Source organism: Pyxicephalus adspersus, chromosome 1 (genome assembly GCF_032062135.1).
Source record: "Pyxicephalus adspersus chromosome 1, UCB_Pads_2.0, whole genome shotgun sequence".
NCBI classification, from domain to species: Eukaryota; Metazoa; Chordata; class Amphibia; order Anura; family Pyxicephalidae; genus Pyxicephalus; species Pyxicephalus adspersus.
The window spans coordinates 3,281,654-3,308,057 of record NC_092858.1 but is presented as its reverse complement, the minus strand read 5'-3'; the positions used below and the strand labels follow the sequence as shown (position 1 = coordinate 3,308,057).

Genomic DNA, 26,404 nt, shown 5'->3' with positions numbered 1-26,404 from the left:
CATTATGGCAGACCTAACGTGCCAAAAAGAACCCAACCAGTGCTGCAAAATTAGCATTCGCCTCCTTCGCTTTCATCTTCACTCCTAGGTTTGGAGGCGTGGATAGGACCGGCCAGGATGACGTATGTCCTGCAGGCCGGAGTTACTTTGTCTCCACACATTATTGTGCCAAGGACTGTACACTGACCTGCACCTGTGCAGCGAATTAGAAAAGAAAGCCGACAGATACCTCTGACCAAGGAGCTTTAAAGAATCTCTTCTGCCAATAACAAAGCAAACTCGCCTATCAGCATGTTTTTTGTAAAAAGATTTCAGTTTCGCTTTAAAGATTAGAAGAGATGGTTTTGGATATTAAAAAGGTTGGATTAATCAGATGTTTTCTGGACAGTGTTCTGTTGCAGGCTGTGGGGACACGTGTGTGAAATTTATATTAACAAGTATTTAGGGTTTAGCAACCTTTGAACAATACAAATGAAAACCCTTCAGCCTAAAGCGAATCCTAGTACAACAGTCTCTGGTTCCCTGTACTAGGTTATGGGAATTCAACCTTGTACTAAGCCCAAGAACGGATACTTTAAAATGAAACCTGTTATATGAAAACTGAAGACAGCGCTACTGAAAGCCCCCTTCAAAGTCCAATTGTCTGCAAATGCAATTTAAACAATACAGCAATGGCTACAAATTAACGGGAACAAACCTACCAACTTACCTAAGACGCACTTTGCCCTACTGCCGCTTCCTGGAATAGGGCTCATTGCAACAGTCCATTGCATGTCACAATTTTTTTGACATTTCGAGCACCCAGCTATTTCAGAAGGCAGCGGTAAGACAGGCTTGCTGCGGATCCAGCAATAGTCTGTTTCAGTGCTTTTCCCCCTTTTTATTCAAGCAACAGCTTAAAATATAGAATCGCCTTTGCAGGCGTTTTGGATTTTGGCGTTTTCAGAAGAGCAGCTTTAAGAATACGCCTCCACCCCCAAAACCATAAACAGAAACACTGCATAGCAATGTGAAGCCCTTCCTAAATGAGACAAGAGCAAGGAGAAAAGAGCAGCACTGGAAGTTAGTGTTTCTTGGGTCATTATCTTCTTACAAACCATTACACATCTTAGGTGTTCGCAGTCATCCTATTCCATCAAGCCTTTCTTCTAAAGTTCCTTTTTTGTAGTCCAAAAATACAAAATTAGAAGAAAAAAAAAAATAAGCCTCTGATTATAGTCATTTTGGATATTTTTTTTTTTCAATTTAGAAAAAGCAAAGTTTATATCTAGTTAGCACCGGCCGTGCTTTTTGAACGCAAAGGATATTCATCTCTGCTTCCTTTGCATCGGTTTACCATGCGGCTTTCCTTGTTAAATATTTTCTGAAGTTTTAAAGCAAGTTTTTTGTCCTCCTCCTCTTGATGCAGCTTTTTCTCGGCATCCCTCCAAATCCTTTCAAACCCACCCTGGCCGCTTCGACAAGTTACCCTTAGTCGCTTGAGGCCACCGTTCTGTTCTAAGTGCTTAGTTTTGCAGTGTCTCTTTTGTCCTCTGCGTGGAGGAAAAGCCAGACTGATAGCTTCTGCAGTAGAAAAACAGGAACCATTTTGCATCCCCATGGACTGGCAAGCTTTCTTGTGCACCCGTTTCAATCCCCCTCCTATCGTGCGATACTTCCCCCAGCTCGTAGATTGTAAGCTCTTCGGGCAGGGTCCTCTCCTCCTATGTCACTGTCTGCCTAGCATTTGAAACCCCTACTTAATGTACAGCGCTGTGTAATATGTTGGTGCTATATAACTCCCGTATAATAATAAAATATTAGTAAATTCAGGTATCTCCAGTGAAGGGACCCGATAATATTCCATCATACACAGACATTGTGAACATATGCAGAGATCTATTTGGCCGTTGTATTAATTACCGATTGCCACGGCATCATCAAGATCTCACTAAATCTGGGGAAACCTAGAATTTGCCTTTGGATATCCCAGGGAAACTTTTTAAACCTTTTTTTTTTTTTTTGAGCAGAATGAAAATCAGCAGGCAATTTTTGGCACCAGGAACTATTATGGTACAGGTATGCACAGCATATTTGCACATTATGGCAGACCTAACGTGCCAAAAAGAACCCAACCAGTGCTGCAAAATTAGCATTCCCCTCCTTGGCTTTCATCTTCACTCCTAGGTTTGGAGGCGTGTATAGGCTCGGCCAGGATGACGCATGTCCCGGAGTTACTTTGTCTCCACACATTATTGTGCCAAGGACTGTACACTGACCTGCACCTGTGCAGCGAATTAGAAAAGGAAGCCGACAGATACCTCTGACCAAGGAGCTTTAAAGAATCTCTTCTGCCAATAACAAAGCAAACTCGCCTATCAGCATGTTTTTGGTAAAAAGATTTCAATTTCGCTTTAAAGATTAGAAGAGATCGTTTTGGATATTCAAAAGGTTGGATTAATCAGATGTTTTCTGGACAGTGTTCTGTTGCAGGCTGTGGGGACACGTGTGTGAAATTTATATTAACAAGTATTTAGGGTTTAGCAACCTTTGAACAATACAAATGAAAACCCTTCAGCCTAAAGCGAATCCTAGTACAACAGTCTCTGGTTCCCTGTACTAGGTTATGGGAATTCAACCTTGTACTAAGCCCAAGAACGAATACTTTAAAATGAAACCTGTTATATGAAAACTGAAGACAGCGCTACTGAAAGCCCCCTTCAAAGTCCAATTGCCTGCAAATGCAATTTAAACAATACAGCAATGGCTACAAATTAACGGGAACAAACCTACCAACTTACCTAAGACGCACTTTGCCCTACTGCTGCTTCCTGGAATAGGGCTCATTGCAACAGTCCATTGCATGTCACAATTTTTTTGACATTTCGAGCACCCAGCTATTTCAGAAGGCAGCGGTAAGACAGGCTTGCTGCGGATCCAGCAATAGTCTGTTTCAGTGCTTTTCCCCCTTTTTATTCAAGCAACAGCTTAAAATATAGAATCGCCTTTGCAGGCGTTTTGGATTTTGGCGTTTTCAGAAGAGCAGCTTTAAGAATACGCCTCCACCCCCAAAACCATAAACAGAAACACTGCATAGCAATGTGAAGCCCTTCCTAAATGAGACAAGAGCAAGGAGAAAAGAGCAGCACTGGAAGTTAGTGTTTCTTGGGTCATTATCTTCTTACAAACCATTACACATCTTAGGTGTTCGCAGTCATCCTATTCCATCAAGCCTTTCTTCTAAAGTTCCTTTTTTGTAGTCCAAAAATACAAAATTAGAAGAAAAAAAAAAATAAGCCTCTGTTAATAGTCATTTTGGATATTTTTTTTTTTTCAATCTAGAAAAGGCAAAGTTTATATCTAGTTAGCACCGGCCGTGCTTTTTGAACGCAAAGGATATTCATCTCTGCTTCCTTTGCATCGGTTTACCATGCGGCTTTCCTTGTCGAATATTTTCTGAAGTTTTAAAGCAAGTTTTTTGTCCTCCTCCTCTTGATGCAGCTTTTTCTCGGCATCCCTCCAAATCCTTTCAAACCCACCCTGGCCGCTTCGACAAGTTACCCTTAGTCGCTTGAGGCCACCGTTCTGTTCTAAGTGCTTAGTTTTGCAGTGTCTCTTTTGTCCTCTGCGTGGAGGAAAAGCCAGACTGATAGCTTCTGCAGTAGAAAAACAGGAACCATTTTGCATCCCCATGGACTGGCAAGCTTTCTTGTGCACCCGTTTCAAAGAGGCTTTTATGGGTTTGGCCACCAAACACTTGCACGAAGAAATTGTCTTTTTGCTAGAGGTCAGCCGAGTCGCCAACCTTGTCTTTGCACCAACCTGTGAATTGTCAGTTGTCTCAGCATAGCCTTTAAGCATTACAGATTCAGTGCTTGTGTTGTGGACACATTCACCGCAAGACGTAGCTTGCTCCTTCAAATCGCTATTTGCTTGCAAAGAATCCTCTCTGCTGCAAGAGGGTGGTAATTCCATATCTCCAGCAGGATCTACATCATTAAATGTAATTTGGCAAGCTGCTGATCCTTTGAACAAGGTCTCCTGCTTTCTAACAGACGATCCAGCTTCTTCACCAGATGTAGTCAGGGTGCCTTTGGAAAGAGTCCTCTTCATCTGGCGGTCCTGGAAAACCTGCTCCCATTTCTTTAAGATCATGGGACTGGCCTCATAGGAGGTAGGCTTTTGCAGGTTCCGTCTCAGATTCCTGGGTGTTGATTTGATGATGATGGGACTCAAAACTTTGCCATCTGGAAGTCTTTTCGGCGGCGTGCAAGGCGAACAGACGATTGGCTTGAAATGGTTAAGCTCCTCGGAAATGCTGTCGTTGCTTTCTGGACTGATGGACCGTTCGGGTTTATGTAAAGGTGTGAAAGAATTGAGAGCGTTGATGGCAAGACGTCTTTCCGATGTGAGGACGGGGGCTGAAAATGATCGGCTGTTCTCTGTAGATGACAGAACGCCAGCGACACCTGCCAAGCTGCCAATATTACAGGACACCTGGAAAGAAAAAAAAAATCAAGTTTTACAAAGCTTTAGCTCTTCATTAGAAGGATAAAAATAACTAAAACAATTACTACAGTAATACAAGTCATATGGATTCTCTGTTTTTTGAATGTATTGTAAAGCTATTTTTTATATCATGTATAGCTTTGAGAAGAATAATGTTGCAGTGACCATATTAAAATTCCCCTGCAGGAGGGGTAATAGGTTAGCCTACCCTACACAGAGTTTTGGCCTATTATTAGCAAAGCTGTAATCCCTCTTATGGGTGTACCAGGTATAGCATTGGCCAGAATCGTTTAAGTCTTAAGTAGCCAGCAGTCTCATTTTCCATCTCGTTTCACCCATTAGGCTTTCTCAGGGGAAGTACAGCCCTTTACATGGATGCTGAGTTGGCCATGGTATGGACATGGAAAGAGTTGGGATGGCGTAAGGGTGGAACTTTCCTAGTTGGTACCTTTTGTCTGGGTGAGAGGTAGCATTAGGCAGTAAAGGAGAACTTTTGCAAAAGGATTGTTCCCTAGGTTTTCTGTTGCATCATCTTTGTTGTCAAATAACTCCCTGGCTCCTGGTGACTTCTTGTTTCTACTCTAAACTACATGACACATGCTCAGTGCAGCTTACAGCTCAGCGTAACATCGCTGCACACACAGGAAGCCATGGTGTATAATGAAACCCCTGCTAATGGGTGGCGACACCCATCCCTGTGGCAATGACTGGTCCTGGACCTGTCCTCTCTGCAGGGTGACAGCACAGGGTAAGTATGCTGTGCATGCTTGCTGATTATGGAGAATTAATTTAGTAGCACTTTAAGGAAGGAGGGCCACATACATAGTTATACCCTTGTGGACAGCCATATTACAGTAACTCATTCACATTCATACTGCATTTCATGGTAATTCTGTTGGTTAAGCCTGTCTCCAGGGAAAACAAGACTACAAAGAAGAAGTCTTTAATGGGAAGGTGGATTAATTCCCCGATATATAACTAAGAAAGCATTTACAAATGACTACACAAGATACAATAATCCTGCTAAACGGCAAACCCAAATTAATAAAAGTGAAATAGAAGTACCATGGAAACTAGCGTTTCTGGTTACTGAGCTCATTGGAAGGTTGCTAGAACAGTTCATAATAGGAAAAGAAAGGGAAAGAAAAAAAATGGAACAGGAGCCCTACCAAGTGTACGTACAAATTTTAAAGTGGGAGCAAGTAAAGACCAAGTACCCATACCTTATTTTTCTGCGACTGGGCAGCTCTTCGGCGTGTTGGTGGGGCCTCGTTCACCGGGTTGACGCAGCTCTGACTGCGCTCCAGTTTGGACTGAATGCTCCTAATGGACAAAAGAATGACAAATTCTGGTCTGGTGGTATAATAACTGCTTACATTTTAGATTTATAATCTACATTTAGATCCATAAATATTTGGACAGGGACAACTTTTTTCTAATCTTGGGCGTGCATGGCTGCCATGGCACTGGGACACTAGTGTTTAGCCATCATGTGACACAGGACAGAAGCAGCCGAATGAACTCTGAGGTGTTCAGAGACATACTGTCTGCTCAAATCCAGCTAAATGCAGTCACATTGATTGGGAGACATTTCATAATACAGATGGACAATGACACAAAACATACAGCCAAAGCAACCCAGGAGTTTATTAAAGCAAAGAAGCGGAATATTCATGAATGGCCAAGTCAGTCCCCTGATCTGAACCCAACTGAGCATTTCACTTGTTGAAGACTAAACTTCAGACAGAAAGGCCCAAAGACAAACAGCAACTGAAAGCCGCTGCAGTAAAGGCCTGGCAGAGCAATAATGGAGGAACCCCCGGCATCTGATGATATCCAAGACTACAGGCTGTCATTGCCAGCAAAGGGTTTTATACCAAGTATTAGAAATGAACATTTTATTTTCAGCTTTTGAATTTGTCCAATTACTTTTGAGCCCCTGAAATGAAGTGATTGTGTAAAATAAAGGCTTTAGTTCCTCACATTTTTATGCAATCTTTTTGTTCAACTCGCTGAATTAAAGCTGAAAGTCTGCAGTTCAACTGCATCTGAGTTGTTTCATTTAAAATGAATTGTAATGTACAGAACCCAAATTAGAAAAATGTTGTCCCTGTCCAAATATTTATGGACCTAACTGTATGTGTCTTGCAACTTTAATATCCCTAAACAGGTCTCCACATTAGAATTTGTATCCATAAGATCGGCTGAATTACTGCACCAAGCGCAGAATAATCCACCTGCTGGATGCTGATTCAGTATCCAGCAGGTGGATACTGAATCACATATGCGATTGAAGATTCCTCACTGACTGAGGATTTACTTCAAATATCTCAGTGTTCTCCCCAGGCCCTTTTAGCTGGGCGCACCATCCGGCACTTTTCAGCTCCCACCCGGCTGTTTTTGGCTCGTTACTAAAAGTTTTTGGTCACAATACAGGGGCTGCCACGCACCTACAATTTCTTCCCACCCGGGTTAAAAAAATTTCTGGGTTAAGCACTGTTATCTAATAAAATATTATAAAAATATTTAAAGTATGCAAATCCCAAATGAGAAAGTTAGAACCCCATCAGTTTTATTAGTAACAAGTGAACCAACATAAGAAGATGACAAAGAAATCTCATTATACATTTTATCACCCAACTTCTACCAAAACTTTTTAACACTGGATTGAATACGAAAACATGTGAATGAACTTTCATGCATAATTCATACATTTTTTGGTGTAAATTTTGGATACAAAATAGATTAGAAAGATTTCTCTACACTAAGGGATAACTTTTTTATTTTTTCTACCCAGACAGTAAAGTTATCGCTCCAGCTGACCTTTAGATTTCAGAAAGAACCCAAAGGATTCATAAACCTTCCCCATTTTATGCAAAAAAACAAAAAAAAATGGCAACAGGTATTGCCGCATTGGCTGGACAAAGTTATCAGCTCCCCGTTCATTTTCAAGTTCATCCTGAACTTATAAAGAAGATAATCAACACACCATGATTTGCCGGTGACCAATAATGCAGCACTGTAAACCTTGCACTAGTTGGTCCCGATGTAACCACTGAAGACAATAGACCATGTCCACAGCCAACTATTTAATTTACACTCCATTATCAGTTAGTTAGGGAGACCAGAAACCAGCTATAGCAATCTCTTAAAATTTAAGAAACTACTATCCACTAATCAACCAACCCCAAAAAAGAATAAACATTCAAAAATAGTCTCTGCTTCTGAACCCCAATCTCTGAAAACAGAATGAGGTTACATAACAGATCTGTCTTCTTACTTAATAAATTGAGATGTCAGATCTCTGCAAATAGACCGCTGCTTCCACACAGAGAGCAAGGGCCTATACTGCAAGCCTATATCCTGCAGCATGCTAAAAGTTCAGCCAAGTTTTAGTAATTTGACCTTACCATGTCAGAGATGTAAAGCAGCCGGCGCTGTTCTTGGAAACGAAAGCCGATCTGTAAGGGGTTCTACCCGGTTCCTCGTTTTCAGAGTCTGACAAAGGCTGTGGGTGCTGCAGAAAAACAGCACAGTGTTAAAAGTGTGTCTCACTTCAATGTGCAGTCATAAAACCAGAAAAAGACATTTCTTTTACAAATATATGACATTTGATACACATATTGTTTCCCACAAGAGTTTAAGGAAACAAACTGTTAATCTTCACACATGTAAAAATAAATTGCAGTAATTGACAGTAACAAATTAACAAGACAAGCTCACGTCTTAAAACTCTGCTATAATGCAGGTTTCTGGCTGCTGCAGGCTGTGTCAGCTGTCTGCTTCCCTGCTGCACGCTTTGGTTCTGGAAGCCGGCACCTGCGTGCTATTGTGAGCTGGTTGGAGAGACGAACAAGTATTTCACACAGATGGCACTAAAAGCGAACCTAAACTCAACACTCAACTCACTTTTTTAGATGCCGAAATGGGAGCGTAGAGCCTCCTGGGATACCTACGTCACAAATCCTGGGAGGCTATGGGTGCTCCCTCTGCGCATGATCAGGCGAGATCAGGGCATGCGAGGGAGCACCCAGAGCCTCCCGAGATGTGCGACGTAGGTATCCCATGACGCTCTGCGCTCCTATTCCAGCGATCAAGACTGAAAGGGGCAGTGCTGGAGCTTTTTTTCCCCACTAAGGAGAAAGATATGCCGGTCTCACGCATGCATAGTGAGATCGGCTCTCTTTTTCCCCCCTTTACAGCGGGCTACATGACCCGATTTCACACCTGAGAGCCAGATCAGGTCACGTAGCAAAAAGAAGATGGAAGAATAAAGAGAAAGCACCGGGAGACAATGTGGGACTGCGCCATCGAGGGAACTGTGGGATCACAGTGGGAAGGTTTTTTTTTCTATCAGTTTAGTTTCGCTATAAAAATATGACAAGATATCGGCAAATACTGACAGGGTCACTTTAAAGGGATGCAAACTGTGTCAGCTAATGGCGGACGCATGACTTTTTTTTTTTTTTTGGTTAACAAGTAAAATGTTCTACCTTTTTCAATTATCACTAGTTCAAAGCTAGAATTGTTTTACACAGGATTTAAGGATAATTGTACTTAAACCCCAAAACTTAAGTAACCCATCCTCATCCACCACAGATTCATACCTAATGTGATAGAATGGGTCTTACTATTTGCTTACAATCAGCAGCACCTGCACAGTAAAAGCCCCATAGACACCAGGGCTCTCCCCGGCTCCTTTTAGCTGGGCGCACCACCCGGCGCTTTTCTGTACCCATCCAGCTGTTTTTGGATGGTTACTGAGATGTTGGGTCACAATACAGAGACTGCCACCCACCTACAATTTCTTACCAACCAACTTTAAAAATACTTCTGGATTGAAAACTGAACATGTAGATGGATCATCCGGTATTTGACTACCCACTGCAGAGAATTTTATGGGGCTTTACTCTGCATTTTTTTAAGCTGGGTGGGACAAAGCTGTGGGTGTGTGGTCTTTATACCCCGGGCCTAAATTTTATTCCAACTTTCTAATGGCCACATTCTTAGTATGTCCCATTTTCCATCTTCATTGTATTGTGCTCCAACTTTTCAGTAACCACCCAAAAATAGCCAGGTGGTTACTAAAAAGTGTGCCCGCCTAAAATGGTCTGGAGAACGCGGCTCCATTCTTGCAGCAGCTTCACCTGGCCATCACTAGAGGGAGATACTTCTAAGGGGATAAATGAACACTGACTCCCTCTAGTGGTGACTGGAATCATTTGCTGCAGGAAGAGAAGATGTAGACAGACTTCTATGGGGAAGGTGAACACTGGCTCTCTGCGCTCTCTAGTGGTGCCTGAGAGAGCTGCAGGAAGAGATGTATGCGGACTTCTATGGGTAAGGTGAACGCTGGCTCTCTTGCCCTCTAGTGGTTGCTGGGAGAGCTGCAGAAAGAGAAGATGTAGGCCGACTTCTATGGGTAAGAAGGTAAATGCTGGCTCTCTCCACACTCTAGTGGTGGCTGGGAGAGCTGCAGGAAGAGAAGATGTAGGCAGACTGCTTCCTGTATCTGAATCTCAAGTTTACCAGCAAACAGGTCCCCTTGCCATTGAATATTTCATGCAGGCTGTCTACAAGCAGAAGTAATTACACTTCTCTTTTAAATAAAGCTTCTTGAAAGAATGCCACAAGTTGACAGGCCACTTACCTCCATGTGGTGTGGTTTACCGGCAATTCGGTCATCTAGGTCCGTACTTCCCACCACCACATCCCCAGCTGGAAGTGTCCTCTGACTCATCTGTCCAGATATCACGTCCTGTGGATGGTCACCATTTCCCTACAGAGAAGAGAAATGTCAGAAGAGCCAAGCGAAGATACGGGGACACACTGACCCCGAGGCAGTGCCGACCTAGTCACAAAACACCATCGAGGCGGGGGGGCTTATATCACATGATGGGCTCCCCCAATGGTTTGTTTGGAGTGTTCAGGGTTACTTTCCATCCCCCACACAATACCCGGGCTCATATTATAGTGACATTGTATTAAACCCCAGAAAATACCCCCACTGTTAGCTTGCCCCCTTCTGGTGGGAGAGCGGAAATGAATTCTTACGGATCACCTAGTTAGGATGAAGTAAGGCTTGTAGAGGGTGAGGAGCGGCGATGGGGTGTACCAGGGTCAAGGTAATGTTTGGGGGAGGGGATCCTGTGAGGCATCCGAAGTAGGGGTATCAGGCAGTGTGGGTGTGGGGGGGCTATGAGGTATGAGGGGGTATCAGGCAGTGTTTGGGGGAGGGGATCCTGTGAGGTATCAGGGGGAGGGGTATCAGGCAGAGAGAGGTTGTCCTGTGGTAGGTCTTTGGAGGAGGGGTATCAGGCAGTGTGGGGGGGCTGTGAGGTATGAGGGGGTATCAGGCAGTGTTTGGGGGAGGGGATCCTGTGAGGTACCAGGGGGAGGGGTATCAGGCAGTGTGGGGTCGTCCTGTGGTAGGTATATGGAGGAGGGGTATCAGGCAGTATTTGGGGGGGGGGTTCAGGCAGTGTAGAGAATTTCCAGTAATATGGGGGAGGGGTACAGGAGGGCAGTACTGTGGGGTGTGTCAGGTGCAGTTTGGTGTTGATATTCGGCGACCGGGTGTACCGGGGTCTCCGGTGGGGCGTGTCCGGTATTAGGAGACCTATACAGACGTGACGTGCACTAACACACGGTAAATCTCCGGTACTTACCGAACGACAATCCTACCTTAGGGCTAAAGCCAGGGAACATCGCCGGATATCCGCCCACAGCTCGCTTGACGTCACCAGAGCCCGGACGTCCGTGTTTTGGTCTATGGCGTCACCAAACTCCCACGGGGAATTGATCGTCCGTGACGTCACACTCACCACACGGGCGATCACGTGAGGAGGCGTGTCTTGTCTATTGACGTTACGTGAAGGGAAGCGCCTACAGAGATTTCCCGCCTTTTTACCAAGATGGGCTTTACTCACCCCTCTCCACTTCCGGATCTGCAGTCACCTGACTTACAGGAGCGCGTCACGTGACGACGACTATCTATGTTCCCGCCCTCAAATGTAGGTTGAGTCTTCTAAAGTGAATGTGTGTAACTTGAGAGTCCCAGGGTGTTCAGTTACCCGGGGCTGGTACTGCCCCCTACCGTGTATACACCGTCACTGGGTGTATACCTCGGAGTTTATACACCCTGGTATACGGTATTTACCCCCTTTCCCTGGAGTATACACCCCCTCATAGGCAGACACCGTGTGAGGGACACTGTATACACCCCCCTCACACTGTATATACCTCCTTCCTTCAGAACCATACACCCCCTCATACTGTGCCCCTTCCCTCAGGAGTATACACCCCTCTCACACACTGTATATACCCCCTTCCCTCAGGAGTATACACACCCCTCTCACATTGTATATACCCCCTTCCTTCAGGACTATACACCCCCCCCCTCACACTGTATATACCCCTTTCCCTCAGGACTATACACCCCTTCACACTGTATATACCCCCTTCCCTCAGGACTTTACACCCCCTCACACTGTATATACCCCCTTCCCTCAGGAGTATACACCTCTCTCACACTGTATATACCCCCTTCCCTCAGGGTATACACCCCCCTTACTAGGTAAGGTTGGAGGGGGGTATCAGGCAGTGTGGAGGTGTCTTGTGGTGTATGGAAGGGGTATCAGGCAGTGTGGGGTTGTCCTGTGGTGTATGGAAGGGGTATCAGGCAGTGTGGGGTTGTCCTGTGGTGTATGGAAGGGGTATTAGGTAGTGTGGGGAATTTCCAGTAGTATGGGGCAGGGATACAGGAGGGCAGTACTATAAGGTTTGTCAGGTGGAGTTTGGTGTTGATATTTGGTGTATTGGAGTTTCTGGTGGAACAGGACCAATATTAGGAGGCGTATAGTGACATGTTGTGCACTAACACAAAACGCTTTATAAATGCTGTATACACCCCCACACACAATAAATACCTCTGCTTCAGAGGTATTCAACCCCCTCACATGGTATATCCATCTGCCCCCAACACCCCTCCTCAAACAGTATATAACTCTCTCCTCGGGGTATACACCTCTTTATTATTACACAGTATTTATGTAGCGCCATCATATTACACAGCGCTCTACAACATCATGTGACTAGCTGTCCCTCAAAGGAGCTCACAATCTAATGTCCCTACCATAGTCATATGTCATCAATGTAGTCTAAGGTCAATTTTTGGGGGAAAGCCAATAACCTCACTGCATGTTTTTGGGATGTGGGAGGAAACCCACACAGACACAAGGAGAACCTGCAAACTCCATGCAGATAGTGTCCTGGCCAAGATTTGAATCTGGGACCTAGCGCTGCAAAGACTGGAGTGCTAACTCCTGAGCCACCATGCTGCCCCTTCACGCAGTATATACCTCTCCCTTTGGAATATACACCACCCCTCACAAAGAATATGCTTCTCCCCCTATAATTTTCATCCCCCTGGAATATATACCCCCTCACATGGTATAGACTTCTTCCCCAGAATATACACCCCCCTACATATACATCTTCCCCCCAAAAATACACACACATCAAACTGTGTATACCCCATCCCTGGAGTATATAACCCCTCCCACACTGTAAATTCCTTTCCTCCCAAGGTATATACCCCCCTTACACAGTTATTATCCCTCCTGCCAGGATATACACCCCCCTCACACAGTATATAAATCCCTTCTCCCATATATTCTGATATACACCCCAGAGTTCTCTAGAACTAGATACAATCTGACTAATGGGCCTCCATGTGATGATCAGATAAGTATATAATAGTAAACTGCACAGTGTAAGGGTATTTGTCCTCCACTCCCGGCTGCCCATTTATATCCTCTAGGCCTCTGGGGGTATTAAGGAGCATTTCATAGATGTTTTACTGAAGATGTGGACCACCCTGAGATCCTGCATGAAGTGTCATAAAAGAAGCTCACTACAGCTGCACCACCTTTAAATGCTTGGGGAATAAGTGGGGGATTTACCAGCTTCTCTTGATTTCATTGATAAACTGGGGCTTGGGTTGGGGACTGGTTGACAATGGTGACTCGCAGTGGTACCACAATCACCTGATTGACCATGAACTAGTACAGAAATAATTCACTTGTATTGTGCATTGCTTGGGGATATTTAGCTGAGGATAACCTTTACCTGGATAAGAAGTTATGATTGAACCTAACCATTGGACTTATGGGGCTCTTGTGTATCAGAGTAGCCCAAGTCAAGAGTTTATGTATAGCACTGACTACGGTGGAAAATACCAACAGGAATGATATTTTTTCATGTTATCAATGAAATATCTAAAATTGGAATGCTCAGTCACTTACAGCTCTATGCAGCAAAAGGCACTCCGACAGATGGGTGAACAACATAGATGTGTTGTAGGACTCAGGGGGTTGTTAGGCTGGACTGGAATACTGGCTAGGCTGTATCCGGCCTAAAGGCAGGAGTTTGCCTGCCTCTGCTCTACACCATTTCTTATTTTAACTGGACTGGAGGACTTTACATTCTCAGTGTTAGAGGTAGACACAAAAACCTTTACCTTGTGTACTACTACCACCGTATCATCTGCTGCTTCTACTGTAGGAGCCCCAGACACTGTATGTAGATCAGACACACATAGGGATAATACATGAGGAATAAAAGACCCATGAAATTGAGAAGGAACATTACAAGTGACAGGAAGAGCCGTGCACCACTCCATGTCCCTTCTAAACAATTCCTTTGCCATGTCTCTGACCGGATTGTGCAAGGTTTTAGGAAATTGGCTGTAAGGGTGGCCTGAATGATAGCATTGATTACATCTGATTTCTGTACAGTCCAAATGCCCCTACCCTGACACAATGCCACCAGGGTATTGAAGTGTCTTTTGTCTCCCCATCTGTGTCAGAGTTTTGACTGACCAGGATAAAAGACAGTGATTCTGTCTCTTCGTAAGTCTCCATATCTCCGCACAGCCATATCCATTCATGGAATGGATTAATTTCTGGTCACAATTGTAAATTTTTTTTACCAGAAAAGGTACTCCCCGGCCTCACAAAGCTGAGATCATACTGATGAAAGCAAATATTTCTGAGGCTTTGAACCCCATTTGAAGTCAACGTCTGTTCTCCTTGGACATGGAGACCCTTTCTCAGCCTGATCTGTATGAGGTTACCCATTTGGAATCTCTTGGAGGGGGACCTGTACTCACAAAGCACCTTCTCTCTGATTTTCTTTATGGTGTAGTCACTTATGCTTCAAAATACCATCCTTACCACCCATGTGCCCGGGTAGCAACTCAGGATGAGTTTCCACTGAAGGTGCAAAACATTACCACTAGTAACATTGATCAGGGCAGGGGTGACTACAGGGAATACAGAAGCATTACCAGCATTTGGCTCCTGAGCAAGCCTGATAAGTCTCTGCACACATTATCCTCGGCACGGCCATATTCATCCCCAGGCTGCGCACTTCCATGCCTGGGATCCCCACAGACCACAGCACCATAGCAGCTTCTGCCAACAACTTCCCAGAGTCTGCACTGGCAGCCTCCATGTTCCACTGTTGAACATGACGCTGTTTTAATGCAATCTTTCTTCGTCCCTTTAAATGCTCAACCTCCGCTCTCCTGGAGGCCAGGAATTTTTGGCTTATCAATAATACTTTCTAAATCACTAAGGGTAATCATGGTTATTCATGGTTCCCAAACCCTTTAAAATTTTACTAATGACATTTTTAATTTTTGAGGTACCATGACATTTTCTGTTTCACCTGGGAAACGGGGTAGAGAAGAACAGCAGCTTTTGCCAGAACCTGCTTAAAAATAAATTGAAGCAATTGGACTTGGGAAAAAATTCCACTGACTAGGCTTGACGTTTAAAAAGGCAACTTTAGGATCTTTAGAAATTGGTTTACCCAGAACCATATAAACTAGCTAAAACACTCCTATCCAATATCTGCGTATTATAGGGCAAAACCATGATATATTGAATAGGGTACCCTTAAAGGAACAGCCTCTGAAACACAAACCAGTGGAGGTAAATTTTCATAGCTTGACAGGTACCATACACCATACAATATTATGATTATTACACAGTATTTATATAGCGCCTACATAATATGCAGCGCTTTGCAAAGTCCAAAGTCATGTCACTATCTCTCCCTCAATGGGGCTCACAATCTAATGTCCCCACCTCAGTCATATGTCTTTAACACTGTCTAAGGTCAATTTTGAGGGGAAGCCAATTAACCTAACTGTGTTTTTGTAATGTGGGAGGAAACCGGAATACCCAGAGGAAACAAGCGTAAACACAAGAAGAACCTGCAAACTCCATGCAGATAGTGTCCTGGCTGAAATTTGAACCTGGGACCCAGCGCTGCAAAGGTCAGAGTGCTGACCACTGAGCCATCATGCTGCATAAGAAGTTTATAATTTGCCTTCACTGCCTAGCTGCTAGAAAAGCCCCTGGCAGAGAAATCCCAAATTAAACACCATAATTCAAAATCAAATGTGCTCAGCAGATCTTTTTCTCAATTAGCTACATAAGCATGTGGCTTTGAGTCTTGTTTAGTTAATAAGGAGTTGTAAATAATTGTGATGTTACCTTTGGGGTTGGGAAGAAGTCCATAAACACTCTCGAACACTATAAGGCAGAGTGGGTTAGTAACTTTACAAACTTCGCTAACAAAGTGTTTATTCCCCTATATTTTTAAGGCAGGTTCCCTTTAATTGGAGTGATCCAAAATGAAATGTAAATATGTCTCTATTCCTGGCAGGGAGAGGTCAATGGGGATTTAGCTTTTTCAGATTGAGTAATTTGGGGCAGAGATTGTACCTCAGGTGCTGCCAGGAAGACATTGTGCAACGTGAGTCCATCTGTATAAATCCCTGTATAAAGTGACTGACTGTCACAGCCGCTGTCACGATGATGAGGGTCACCATCACATTGTGCTCCCTTCTGTGCCTTCTCAGCCTCTCCACTGCCTACCCAATGTGAGTATGCCATTTGTATGTGTGCGGCCTATTGTATGCTGTGTGAACTCTTCCTGTACTCTGTATGTAATCCACACACAGATAGGTGATTGGTGGATGGTCACTAGAGAACAGTCCCTGAATTCTGTTACTAACTTACTAATTTATTAGAAACTTTCATTTATGAACACTTACCATGGATTCAGTTCCATTGTGCATTTTATTAGGGGGGGGGGGGATCAAAAATAATAATTTGGTCAATACCAACAAAAAAACCTGCTGCCATTGATCACTCAAAATAACCAAAGTTGCCTACAGCTGTAAAGCTGATTTCTTGAAATGTTCTGATATCTGTCTTATCTTTTGTAGGTAAACCTTATTTGCAGCCTTCCCACCTCTTAGACTCCCAGCTCTTTGGGGGTGGGACTGTCTTATATTTTTGTAGGTGATTTGTCTACAGTTTGTAACCAAAACCTTAACATACAGTTTTATTGTTTACCTGATTCTGCAAACCTCACTCTCTGTGCTTTATTCCAGACTGAAAGGTCGGCACAATGACACAGGAAGCAACCCGTTCTCTCCTCATGACCCCTCTGACAATGTCACAGGTTAGCCCACATTTATTGTTTATAATATATATTATTTGATCATCATCAACTTTTTCACTGTAATAAACTATGGAATAAGTTGGCATTATACAAGTTGAAAGCATAAATACATTTAGCTATAGCTCCTCCTGTATACACGGTGAGGGGAAATTGCTAAATGTCCCATGTGCTTTTCTAAAAGATCCAAAGCTAGTTGGATCACTTGGGTTTGTGTGACAGTCACAGCACAGTGTGGGAAGATGGTGGTCACATTGTTATCTGATGTTCTCATTGATGGCTTTCTGTGCCTCCCCCCCAGGTATGCCCGACCGGTGCACAGGTGAAGGATTTGGTGCCATAATGCTGGATGATAGAGGAGTCATGCATTATTTCAGAGGTAACCTACTGATTTCTGAGATGTACTCTTTATTGTACAGTGGAGAGAATAAAAAATACTACAGAGGGAGCAATATGCAGGATCTTTGAGTTACCAATTAGATCAGCTGTTTTTAATCAAACACATTTACTAAAGGAAAGTTGATGTAAAATGGCGAAATGCCCAGCATGTCCAGCCAATACATCAATCCCAATGCCCAGCATGTGCAGTGGTAAACCATGCAAGAAAAAGGGACACCCAGGACAAGTAGTCCTTAGCATATAACAAACAAAACATTTGTTCATTTCACCATTTTCAACCATTAACTTACCACCCAGTGCACCTTTAGTGCAAGGAGTGTAAGGTGTCAGGAGTCAGCCTATTCGCTCTCACAATAAAGAGAACGAGGGAACACAAAGTATCAATCTGCTGAAATGTATAAAGGTATCCGGGCATCTAAGACTAATAATAAGGTCTGAAAATTGGGTTTGTTGTCTCTATAATAGATATAAACCCTGGAACCACTCACCTTGTGTGGTTGACACAATTACACCATCCACATTCCTGCCAGCTGCTACCATACAATATAGATCTATATATACAATTAATTATGATGTCTATGGATTCTAACAGTGCAACTTTCTTACAGGTGACTCTGTGTGGATGGGATTTCAGGGTCCCACACAACGGATAAATGAAACCTTCCAGGGCTTGACTGGACCCATAGATGCTGCATTTCGCAACCACAATCATGAGCATCCACTGGAGCACCAAAGGGTTTACCTGTTCAAGGTGAGGACAATGGCCACAGAACACACGGCCTTCATGCTACTGCACTCACTCGAGCTCTTTCCCCCCTCCTTACACAGGCATAGGATTTCACCTTCCAGGGACAGCCCTGTAAATATTGTCCTTTCATATCTCATTATTTTGGTTTTGAATCCCTTTGTTGTTGTCCTTTTCTAGCATCCCCTAGTTCTCCCAGGGCTAACTAGGGTTAAGGCATGCAGATGTGCAGACTGTAGCACAATGTTCCATTGCTTGGCACCAGCATGGGTAAAAGTAAAAAAAAAAAAAATTGGAAATGTTTCTGCTCTTGTGGATTTAAAGTAAAACCGGAACAGAAATTTTAAATACCCAGTTCTCTGCAGACACCTAAATACTGTGTTTTTCCATAGAGGTAGTGTCTGAGATACTGTGGACCCACATACCTACTGTCCAGCAATTTACCTGCCAACACTGAAAAACCTTTCTACCATTGTGTTATACTCATATTTTTGTAAATTTTTTTGGATCCAGTTTAGCCCTTCTGTTTATCTGAGATTTCCTAAAAAGAGGTGTCACACATTCTTATTCCAAGCGGTTTTCTTTCTAACAGCCACCCGATGGGGCTCCTCTCAACCTTCCAATATCTTTTTGCAGGGCTCCCAGGTCTGGAGTTACTTTGAAGGGAAGCCAGTATCCGGCTATCCACGGCCTATTAGTGAAGCATTTCCAGGAATTCCCGATGATTTGGATGCCGCTGTGGAATGTCACAAGGGGGAGTGCCGGACAGACAGTGTGTTATTCTTTAAAGGTGAGAATGAGGGTGTTAGTAGGTTTGGGAGTTCAGGTGATATTTAAAGCGTATAAAAACTCAACACCAAAAAGTCCTTTTTATATAACTAGTCCTTATTGATTTAGGGTCCTTTTTGATTTGGTCATCCTGCTAGTAACACACTGGGTTGACAACACTCACTCAGGGGGGATGATTCAGTAAAGGAATATATGCTGTTCAATTAGCAAAGTGAAATATCACATTGCCAGGGATATTTTACCTAATTTAGTAAATTAGATGAAGCCCTGCTGACTTGAACCATCCAATAATTTTTTCTGTATCATTGCTTGAATCTGTGTGCCACTTGCAACCCCTAATTAATGTACAGAGTAATATGTTGACACTATATAAGTACTGTTTTTTTATAATTATTAATATTATTAGTAATAATAATAATAGTTTTTTTTTGCATGTAACTGGTTATTCTTAGTAAACTATTACCACATTCACTAAACTAGGTGAATTATCCATTGCAAGGTGATATCTCACCTCAGCTAAAAAAACCTAAAATCCTTTTTTTTTTATAGCCCCTGGAATATCTATAGAAGGGCAGAATAGTAAGCCTAGAGTAGACCATGTGTTAGCATGACAGAGACCTCCCCCTCCTGTTCTCAATGAAACAGGTAGTCCACAGGTAAATTCCCAATAAAATACTCAACAAGAAAAAAGGGTGCAAAAAATATAAACACATTTTTAAGGATTACTTATATAATATTTTCAAATTCTGATGAAGGAGAGCCTTGGGATCACATTTGGATCATTTTTTATTCAGTTGTCCAACTTACACCCTGATTATTAGAGGGCACTGGAAGAAGGTAAAGTCAAAACCAGTAAAAGATTTAGGTTATGAGGGGAACCTCTCCTTGCCTGCACCTGCTGTGCCCTTTATCAGGGCATTTCTCCATTCCTGCCCTGACTTCCTGGATCTGTTTACCTGCCTTACCCATTATGAAGAGCTCAAACCATCCACAATTCACTTTTTATGTTATTTCAAATGTAACAAGAGGAGCTAAAAAACACAAAGTTTGTTGTGGGCCCTCAAAAATCCCACATGTACAGAGTACAGATTTATGGGTGGGAGATTGCACTGTTGGAGTGTCCAAGACAAATAAGATGCTAAAGAGACTCAGCCAAACAAGGTCTACTTATAAGTAAATACTAATTTTAGGCTGGCAAGCATTTTAAATGTTAATTGTAATTATTGGCTGTCGCATTTAGGCCTCGGTGTCTTCCTCAGCAGTGAGATGGTGTAAGTCTATCAGTGTGATGCTAATGATTTACTCCCTCATCTCTCGTTCAGGTGAAAAGGTTTACGTGTACAGCCCTAAGGAGGATCCAGCAGTCAAGCAGAAGACCTGGACCAATCTGGGACCTTGCACAGCAGGAGTCAGGTGGATGGAGAAGTATTTCTGCTTCAATGGCATTAACTTCACAAGATTTGACCCCGTGACTGGAGAGCGACTATCCCCTCGACCATTGGACACCAGAGACTACTTTGTGCGGTGCCCCGGCAGAGGTGAGATATAGGGCATTAATAAGGCATTGTATTTCGGTTTTTGCAAGAGTAGACAGACAGTACAAAGAGTAATGACCCCAACCAAGAAGACTTTCCCAATTTTGTCTATTTTTCTTTCCCCAGGACATGCACACACTGTCCGGCAGAATGCCACCCTGATGTCAATCAAGAATCGCTGCAGCAATCGTTCATTTGAAGCTTTTAGCTCAGATGACAATTCTAAAATCTACGCCTTCCGAGGTGGGATCCTTCCCTTTTTCAGAAAATCTTTGTCCTGCTTCAGTAGATGTCTCCTGCTCTGATTGGGAGCACAATACTAGCAGTGTGTTGCCATGATTATTAGAGATCTCCTGTCCAGAATAGGAGAGAATCAATAGACGTCTCCAGGTCCAGGTCTCCAGGTCCAAAATGAGAGTTGAACTTGAGAGGTCCTATGTCCTGAATGAAAGACCACTTAAGGTTTCCTATCTTGAGTGAAAATATATAACAAGAGATGTCTTGTTCTCAGTGAGAGTAGACTAGATGTCATAATGTGAGAAGATCACTAAAGTTCCCCTGCGTTGAGTATGATTAGCTTGCTAGAGGTTTCGCAGCGCTGTACAGTAAATAGGGATTGCTACTGATCCAGTGAAGAACTCTTTAAGTGATCTTGTACAGCTCTAGTCAAGAATGGGGACTGTTCTGGTCATGGAGGCACTAAATGATCAGTATGGATCAAGTCATTAATGGCAACTCCAGTATTATCTAATCATTGGTGGAGACTTTTAATGATTTATTTAATTGCGATTACTTGTTGTCACGCCTGGAGAAACAGATTCTAGGGCAGTTTTTCCAAACCGTTGCATTAGAAAAAAATCTCACGGCACACCACTAAACAAAAATGTCATAGACAGGTTAATTAGCTACCTGCTGCCATCTAGTGGAAAAGTATTTCTTTGTTCTGCCCATCACTATACATCGCTGGTATAGACAAATGAAGACAAATTATTTGCAGTAAATAAATATTTATTTTCAGACCAATTAACTGAAATTGGATATCTTTCCACGACACACTTGAAGATCTCTCACGCTACACTAGTGTGCCGCGACACAGTGGTAGAAAATCAATGCTCTAGAGGGCGCTACAGCTTGCACAAAAGTAGTGTGAGTCCTAAGAAGGGCCAAGGTGCAGAGTCTAAGCAGTAATGAGGTCTTGTCCAGAGCCTCTAGTGGTGAGGATGTTGCACTGCTGGTTATTGCCAGGTTGCAGTCCTTGGTCACACTGGGGTGATGTACGGTACAAAATCACTAGGCGGAAGAATAGTCAAGGAAGGCGAGGATCGAGGCAGGAAGCAAGCAAGAAAGCTCAGGTCACAAGCCAGGGGTCAAGCACCAGGGATCCAGGAAATAGATATTGGTGACAGGTGGCCACCGCAGACACAGGGAACTCAGGAGACACAGGAAGTGACAGGAGGCAAAGGTGACACAGGGATAATCACAGACATTGAGGGGCTGGGGGACTTGGCACTAGTGGAGACACATTGCACAAATGCTGAGTGCTGTGTCTAAGCTAGCTAAATAGCCAGAAATGACTATAAATATAATATAATTTTTCCTGATTGGCTGGTGGGATACACGAAACTGATAGGACTTGGGAGAGCAGGGGCACCCAGGGTTAGAACTGTCTGCATGTGCAGGAGAGGGACATCTGCGCTTTAGTGAGGAAGAGGTAAGTGTGACATTTGTAGTGAGATTCATACATCCAGTGAGATTCCAATCATAGGGTGATTGTTAGTAATCATATAGTGAGGATCTACTGATTGATATGAACTCATTGTGATCCAATAAGAATCTAGTCATAGATGGGAATTGTTAAGTCATCCAGTAAGAATTTAGTAACTGATAGGAAATAGAGATGATCTGGTAATGATTTAGTGATGAGACAGGCTTAGTGTAAGACCTAATTTTCTCTCTTCTCCAGATAACAAAATTTTCCTGGTGGACCTGAACACAAGAAAGCAGTCTGGAGAGGCCAGAACCATCATTCACTCAGAAGTGGACAGTGCCATGTGCAATGTTCATGGTCTCTACATCTTCCATGGTCCTTCCTATTACCACTACAAGGATGTGAAGGAGCTGCTGGCTGCCACTAAGGCCCCTGCCCCTGGGAGTATTGCCACCTACTTCATGGACTGCTAGAGGAGAAAGCAAAGAGCCCACATAATCCATCCCCAGACAGGTCGACAGAGGGCGCTATTACCTGTTTATTTAACTGCAATATTCCAAAACATCCAATAGTAGTTTTATTACTAGGAATGCTTAATAAATGGAAAAAAGACATATATTGAATTTAGTATTTATTGAATGACAGGAATCTTTCCTGGTAAATTAAAAAAATGTGTAATAAATGTTTAAATCCATAAAACAAAAACGGTACAAAAAAAGGCTTTGTGATCACATGATTCACATGATTACACATACACATGATTCATAGCGTACACACCTGATTTACGGACCCCAGAAAATCTCTACTAATCCCATCTCACTGTGGTAACATAAAATAATATAAGACAGAAATAAAAAACATTTTCCTTACTCATCCCTTATGATCCTTCATGCTTCATGGTTTCCTTATGGGGGAAAAACGGGACCCTTGTTGGGTTTTTACTATCTGGGGCTCCATTAAAGACAATTTCCTTTCACTTTCTATCATTCCTATCAGGTGAACCTGGGCGATCTACAATAATCTGAAATTAATTTAAATGGATGATAAAATAATTTACTATTGGTTGACAAATGTTTTAGTCCTGGACCAGATCCATTCCAGATGTGCAGGGTCACCCAGGTTTACCTATGATAGTCTATCTTCTCCAGTGATGGAGAGCTTCAGTAAATCAGGCTCTATGTTCCAGAATGAAAGGGCATTAGAGATGCTTTTCAGTATTAGAGTATAGGATGACTAGAACCACAGACTTCTTTTTACAAACAGTTTGCTGCAGGTAGGGGGAAGCATTTCCCGTTTCCTTGCCCTTGCAAAATTGTAACTTTGTAGCAAGGGTAGCAAGATATTCTGACACACCGCACTCACAGTACAACTTCTGTCTTTAATTGATACCTGGCATTATTCAAGCAGGAAAATTGAGCACATCTAGTGGCGAAAAGGAGTTACTGCAGGACACTGCACCATACTGGAGGTGAGTGTAACTGTTAGAGATGTGTTTTTATCTTAATTCCTCACCAAGGACCTACTAAAAAATACCTGTAGTTGGGCATTCCTGATACATAAGACCCTGAATCTGTATCCTGATTTGATTGTATGTGGTTCCTTTGGACTGGAGGCAGGCAGCTTTGCCATAACACAATGAAACATCATAGAAAGATTTCTACACACATTTTATTGGATTGATACACACACGATACATAGTAGATACAAAGCTTTGAGTCAGTTTCATCTGATGATATCACAGATGGTTATATGACCCAAGGCAGGCACAGTATGCAAAAATTGGTTATTGGGAACATTCTGTAAACCTGCTGGATTTATGGGAGCTCCAATGTGTGACACATAGACGTAGTCTTTAATAATTACCACAGAAAATATCTGTATGCTTTCAGCCAAAGACACAAACAGTGCCAGTAGCCATGCGGTGTTTATACTCATAAAGGACGTAGGAGGCTGGGGGGAAATTTCCTGCCATATCTAGTTTTCCTGGCACCGTATGAATGGTCACTCCTTTGCCCAGACCAGCCGACAATTTTTTTAGCATTCGCTCAGCAAGATACTGCTTGGCATAGCTGGGATCGGCCTCAATGTTGGCGTAGACATCGGGGGGTGGGTTTGGGAGTTTCCATTCCAGTTCACCAATCAGCTGATTGATCTTCCCCTTGTCTAGAGAGACAGGGCTCTCACTGTAGCTCAGGACCACCTGTGTGCCACATTCCCCCCTTACTGAGATGTAGTTCCCATGGGCCAGGACCTCGCTTGGCTTATCAGTTGGTGGGTGGGAGACCATGACTGCCCAGCGGAGCCAATCATAATTCTTCTCCATCAGTTTTAGCAATGAGGTGGCTTTTTCATCATCAGGCAAGGCCTCGTTCAATGGCAAATACTTCTCCACATCTTCCTGGGCCTGTTCCTTAAAGTAGGAGGCGCAGTCCCTAGAAGTGTCCTCCATCCTCCTGTAAAGAACAGCCATCTTGTCCGTCCATCTCCCCATCATGAGCTGGGTGTCCCGTCCAGTCAAGGAACCATTGACAAAAAGGCACAAGAGACCTGTGGCCAGAACAAAGTTGACCTGCTGACAAAAGGCTATCATTTGCCAGCGACGAGGGTGGTTGTCTCTTATTACCTGCTGGAGGATGGTCACATGGTCGGCCAGCACCGAGATGCCCAACAGGCGGTTATAGAGGGCATTAAGCTGGCGGTCAATCTTGTAGTCGGTTACATATTGCAGGAAGACCTCCTTCTCTTTGTCTTTGAAAGGTTTTCCTGCCCGCACCACCGTGGCCAGCTGTTGGTAGACCACTGTGATGCTATCTTCACACTTGGTGACATCGTAGTCTCTCATTAATCCCTTCCCTTGAGCCAGCTGACGGTCAATGGACTCCAGGGTCTTCTTGACGAACTCTATTTCATCAGCAGTAGCAGTCTCATTGATCTGAGCGACGAGACCTAGGACCACCGAGTTCACCGACTGGAGGAAGCCCACTGACTCCCATGCTTTGGCAAAGACAGCCATCAGAGAAGAACAATGTCTGGAATCTGGATGGAGAGAAGACAAAGGGAAACTTCAAACTCAACAACGTCTAAGGGAATTTGGTGCTTTTTCACACATTATTGCACACATTTTTGTGTGCTGAAACTTGTTGCTAAAGGCAGATTATAAATGCAATGCCAACCCAATTCATATCAACTCATGAACTCAGACTGACCAATAACCATTCATGACAGTGCAGAATAATGCTTGGCAAGCATACCTCTCTATGGTATATGTGGGCTCTGGCCAGTCTGGTCTTCACACCTCTTGCCATTGGTTTCACTTATAATAGAAGACCAGTGGCCACATTCCATGGCTGCTGGTCCTATATTGTACATAATAACGCAAGAGGGTGGTGTTGGGGGGGTTGCAATTTTTTTTTTTTTTTTTATCACTACCTGAATTTAGTTACCATAAAAACTTTTTTTTTTTAATATGCAACAAGTTTTACTTTGAGGACAGGTTTCAGACCTCAGAGTCATATCAGATGGGTGATTTTGTAGCAGATTAATCCTCCTATAGAGATTTTTAGCCCCTAGAAGTGAATTAGTAATGGTTTTCTCTGTGCCAATATGTAGACATCTAGTCCAGCAATAATTCATAATGATGTGAATCAAAAATACTGTCATAAAAATATTGAACACTTTGTATGTAAAGTCACATGGGTAACTTTTGAGTAAATGTTACAGTAATGTTAACAGAAAATCCATACTATGAAAAAGAAATGAGGTAGCACCGCAGAGTCCCTGTAACCTGAAATTAAATTCCCCAGTAATGAGCCCATGGAATGGCATTCCCAATATATTTACGTTTCACCTGTATGGACTGCACCCTATATCCCGAGTTAGAGCCATTCTGATCATTATAAATGGATCATACAAGCTGCTCAATACATACCAAAAATGAACAGTCTGCAGCTCTGTAAGTATTATGCATACTGGATATGCATAATATTATTGTGTGACTGTGGGAGGACATTAGAGTGTCAGCTCCTCTGTACAAAGACTGATAGGTCTGGCTCAGTGATCTCTGTACAGCACTATGGTATATGTCAGAGCTATATAAATGTATATTAATAATGTGTAACTGTGGGAGGACATTAGAGTGTCAGCTCCTCTGTACAGAGACTGATGGGACTGGCTCAGTGTTCTCTGTACAGCACTGCGGTATAT

General features: G+C 43.2%; 3 protein-coding genes across 4 annotated transcripts in view; 1 reads left to right on the top strand and 2 right to left on the bottom strand.

Moving 5' to 3' along the window:
- Positions 1-1,905: 1,905 nt before the first annotated feature.
- RNF169 (ring finger protein 169) lies at positions 1,906-11,433 on the bottom strand. Of its 2 annotated transcripts, none has more exons than XM_072400762.1 (5): positions 11,157-11,433; positions 10,139-10,267; positions 7,899-8,005; positions 5,712-5,811; positions 1,906-4,476 (listed from the first exon to the last, which is right to left on the bottom strand). In XM_072400762.1, exons 2-5 carry the CDS (start codon positions 10,226-10,228, stop codon positions 3,340-3,342), a joined length of 1,434 nt encoding a protein of 477 aa, XP_072256863.1. In that variant the 5' UTR covers positions 10,229-10,267; positions 11,157-11,433; the 3' UTR covers positions 1,906-3,339. The 2 variants fall into 2 exon arrangements, with proteins under 2 accessions (XP_072256863.1, XP_072256854.1); XM_072400753.1 differs by having other exon boundaries at positions 11,173-11,433.
- Positions 11,434-16,309: 4,876 nt separating this feature from the next.
- On the top strand, positions 16,310-22,815 carry HPX (hemopexin). Its single transcript, XM_072398589.1, has 8 exons — positions 16,310-16,441; positions 16,958-17,028; positions 17,327-17,404; positions 18,033-18,175; positions 18,806-18,959; positions 20,281-20,496; positions 20,620-20,796; positions 22,418-22,815. The coding sequence occupies exons 1-8, from the start codon at positions 16,374-16,376 to the stop codon at positions 22,672-22,674; spliced, it is 1,164 nt and encodes a 387-aa protein (XP_072254690.1). The 5' UTR covers positions 16,310-16,373; the 3' UTR covers positions 22,675-22,815.
- A 1,036-nt stretch (positions 22,816-23,851) lies between these two features.
- Positions 23,852-26,404, bottom strand: part of LOC140323555 (uncharacterized) — a 3,448-nt gene continuing 895 nt past the window's right edge. Inside the window, exon 2 of the mRNA XM_072400738.1 lies at positions 23,852-25,237. Coding sequence (XP_072256839.1) covers positions 24,087-25,214 — 1,128 coding nt within the window. The 5' untranslated portion in view covers positions 25,215-25,237 and the 3' untranslated portion in view covers positions 23,852-24,086. The remainder of the gene's footprint in view (positions 25,238-26,404) is intronic.

Coding starts and splice junctions, on each gene's coding strand:
- RNF169 (XM_072400753.1), bottom strand. CDS start 11,196: ATGTTCCCTGGCTTTAGCCCTAAG. Junction 10,268..11,172: donor TCCCTGGCTTTAGCCCTAAG/GTAGGATTGTCG, acceptor TCTTCTCTGTAG/GGAAATGGTGACCATCCACA. Junction 5,812..7,898: donor TGCTTTACATCTCTGACATG/GTAAGGTCAAAT, acceptor TTTGTCCATTAG/GAGCATTCAGTCCAAACTGG.
- HPX (XM_072398589.1), top strand. CDS start 16,374: ATGATGAGGGTCACCATCACATTGTGCTCCCTTCTGTGCCTTCTCAGC. Junction 18,176..18,805: donor AAAGGGTTTACCTGTTCAAG/GTGAGGACAATG, acceptor ATCTTTTTGCAG/GGCTCCCAGGTCTGGAGTTA. Junction 20,497..20,619: donor TGTGCGGTGCCCCGGCAGAG/GTGAGATATAGG, acceptor TTCTTTCCCCAG/GACATGCACACACTGTCCGG.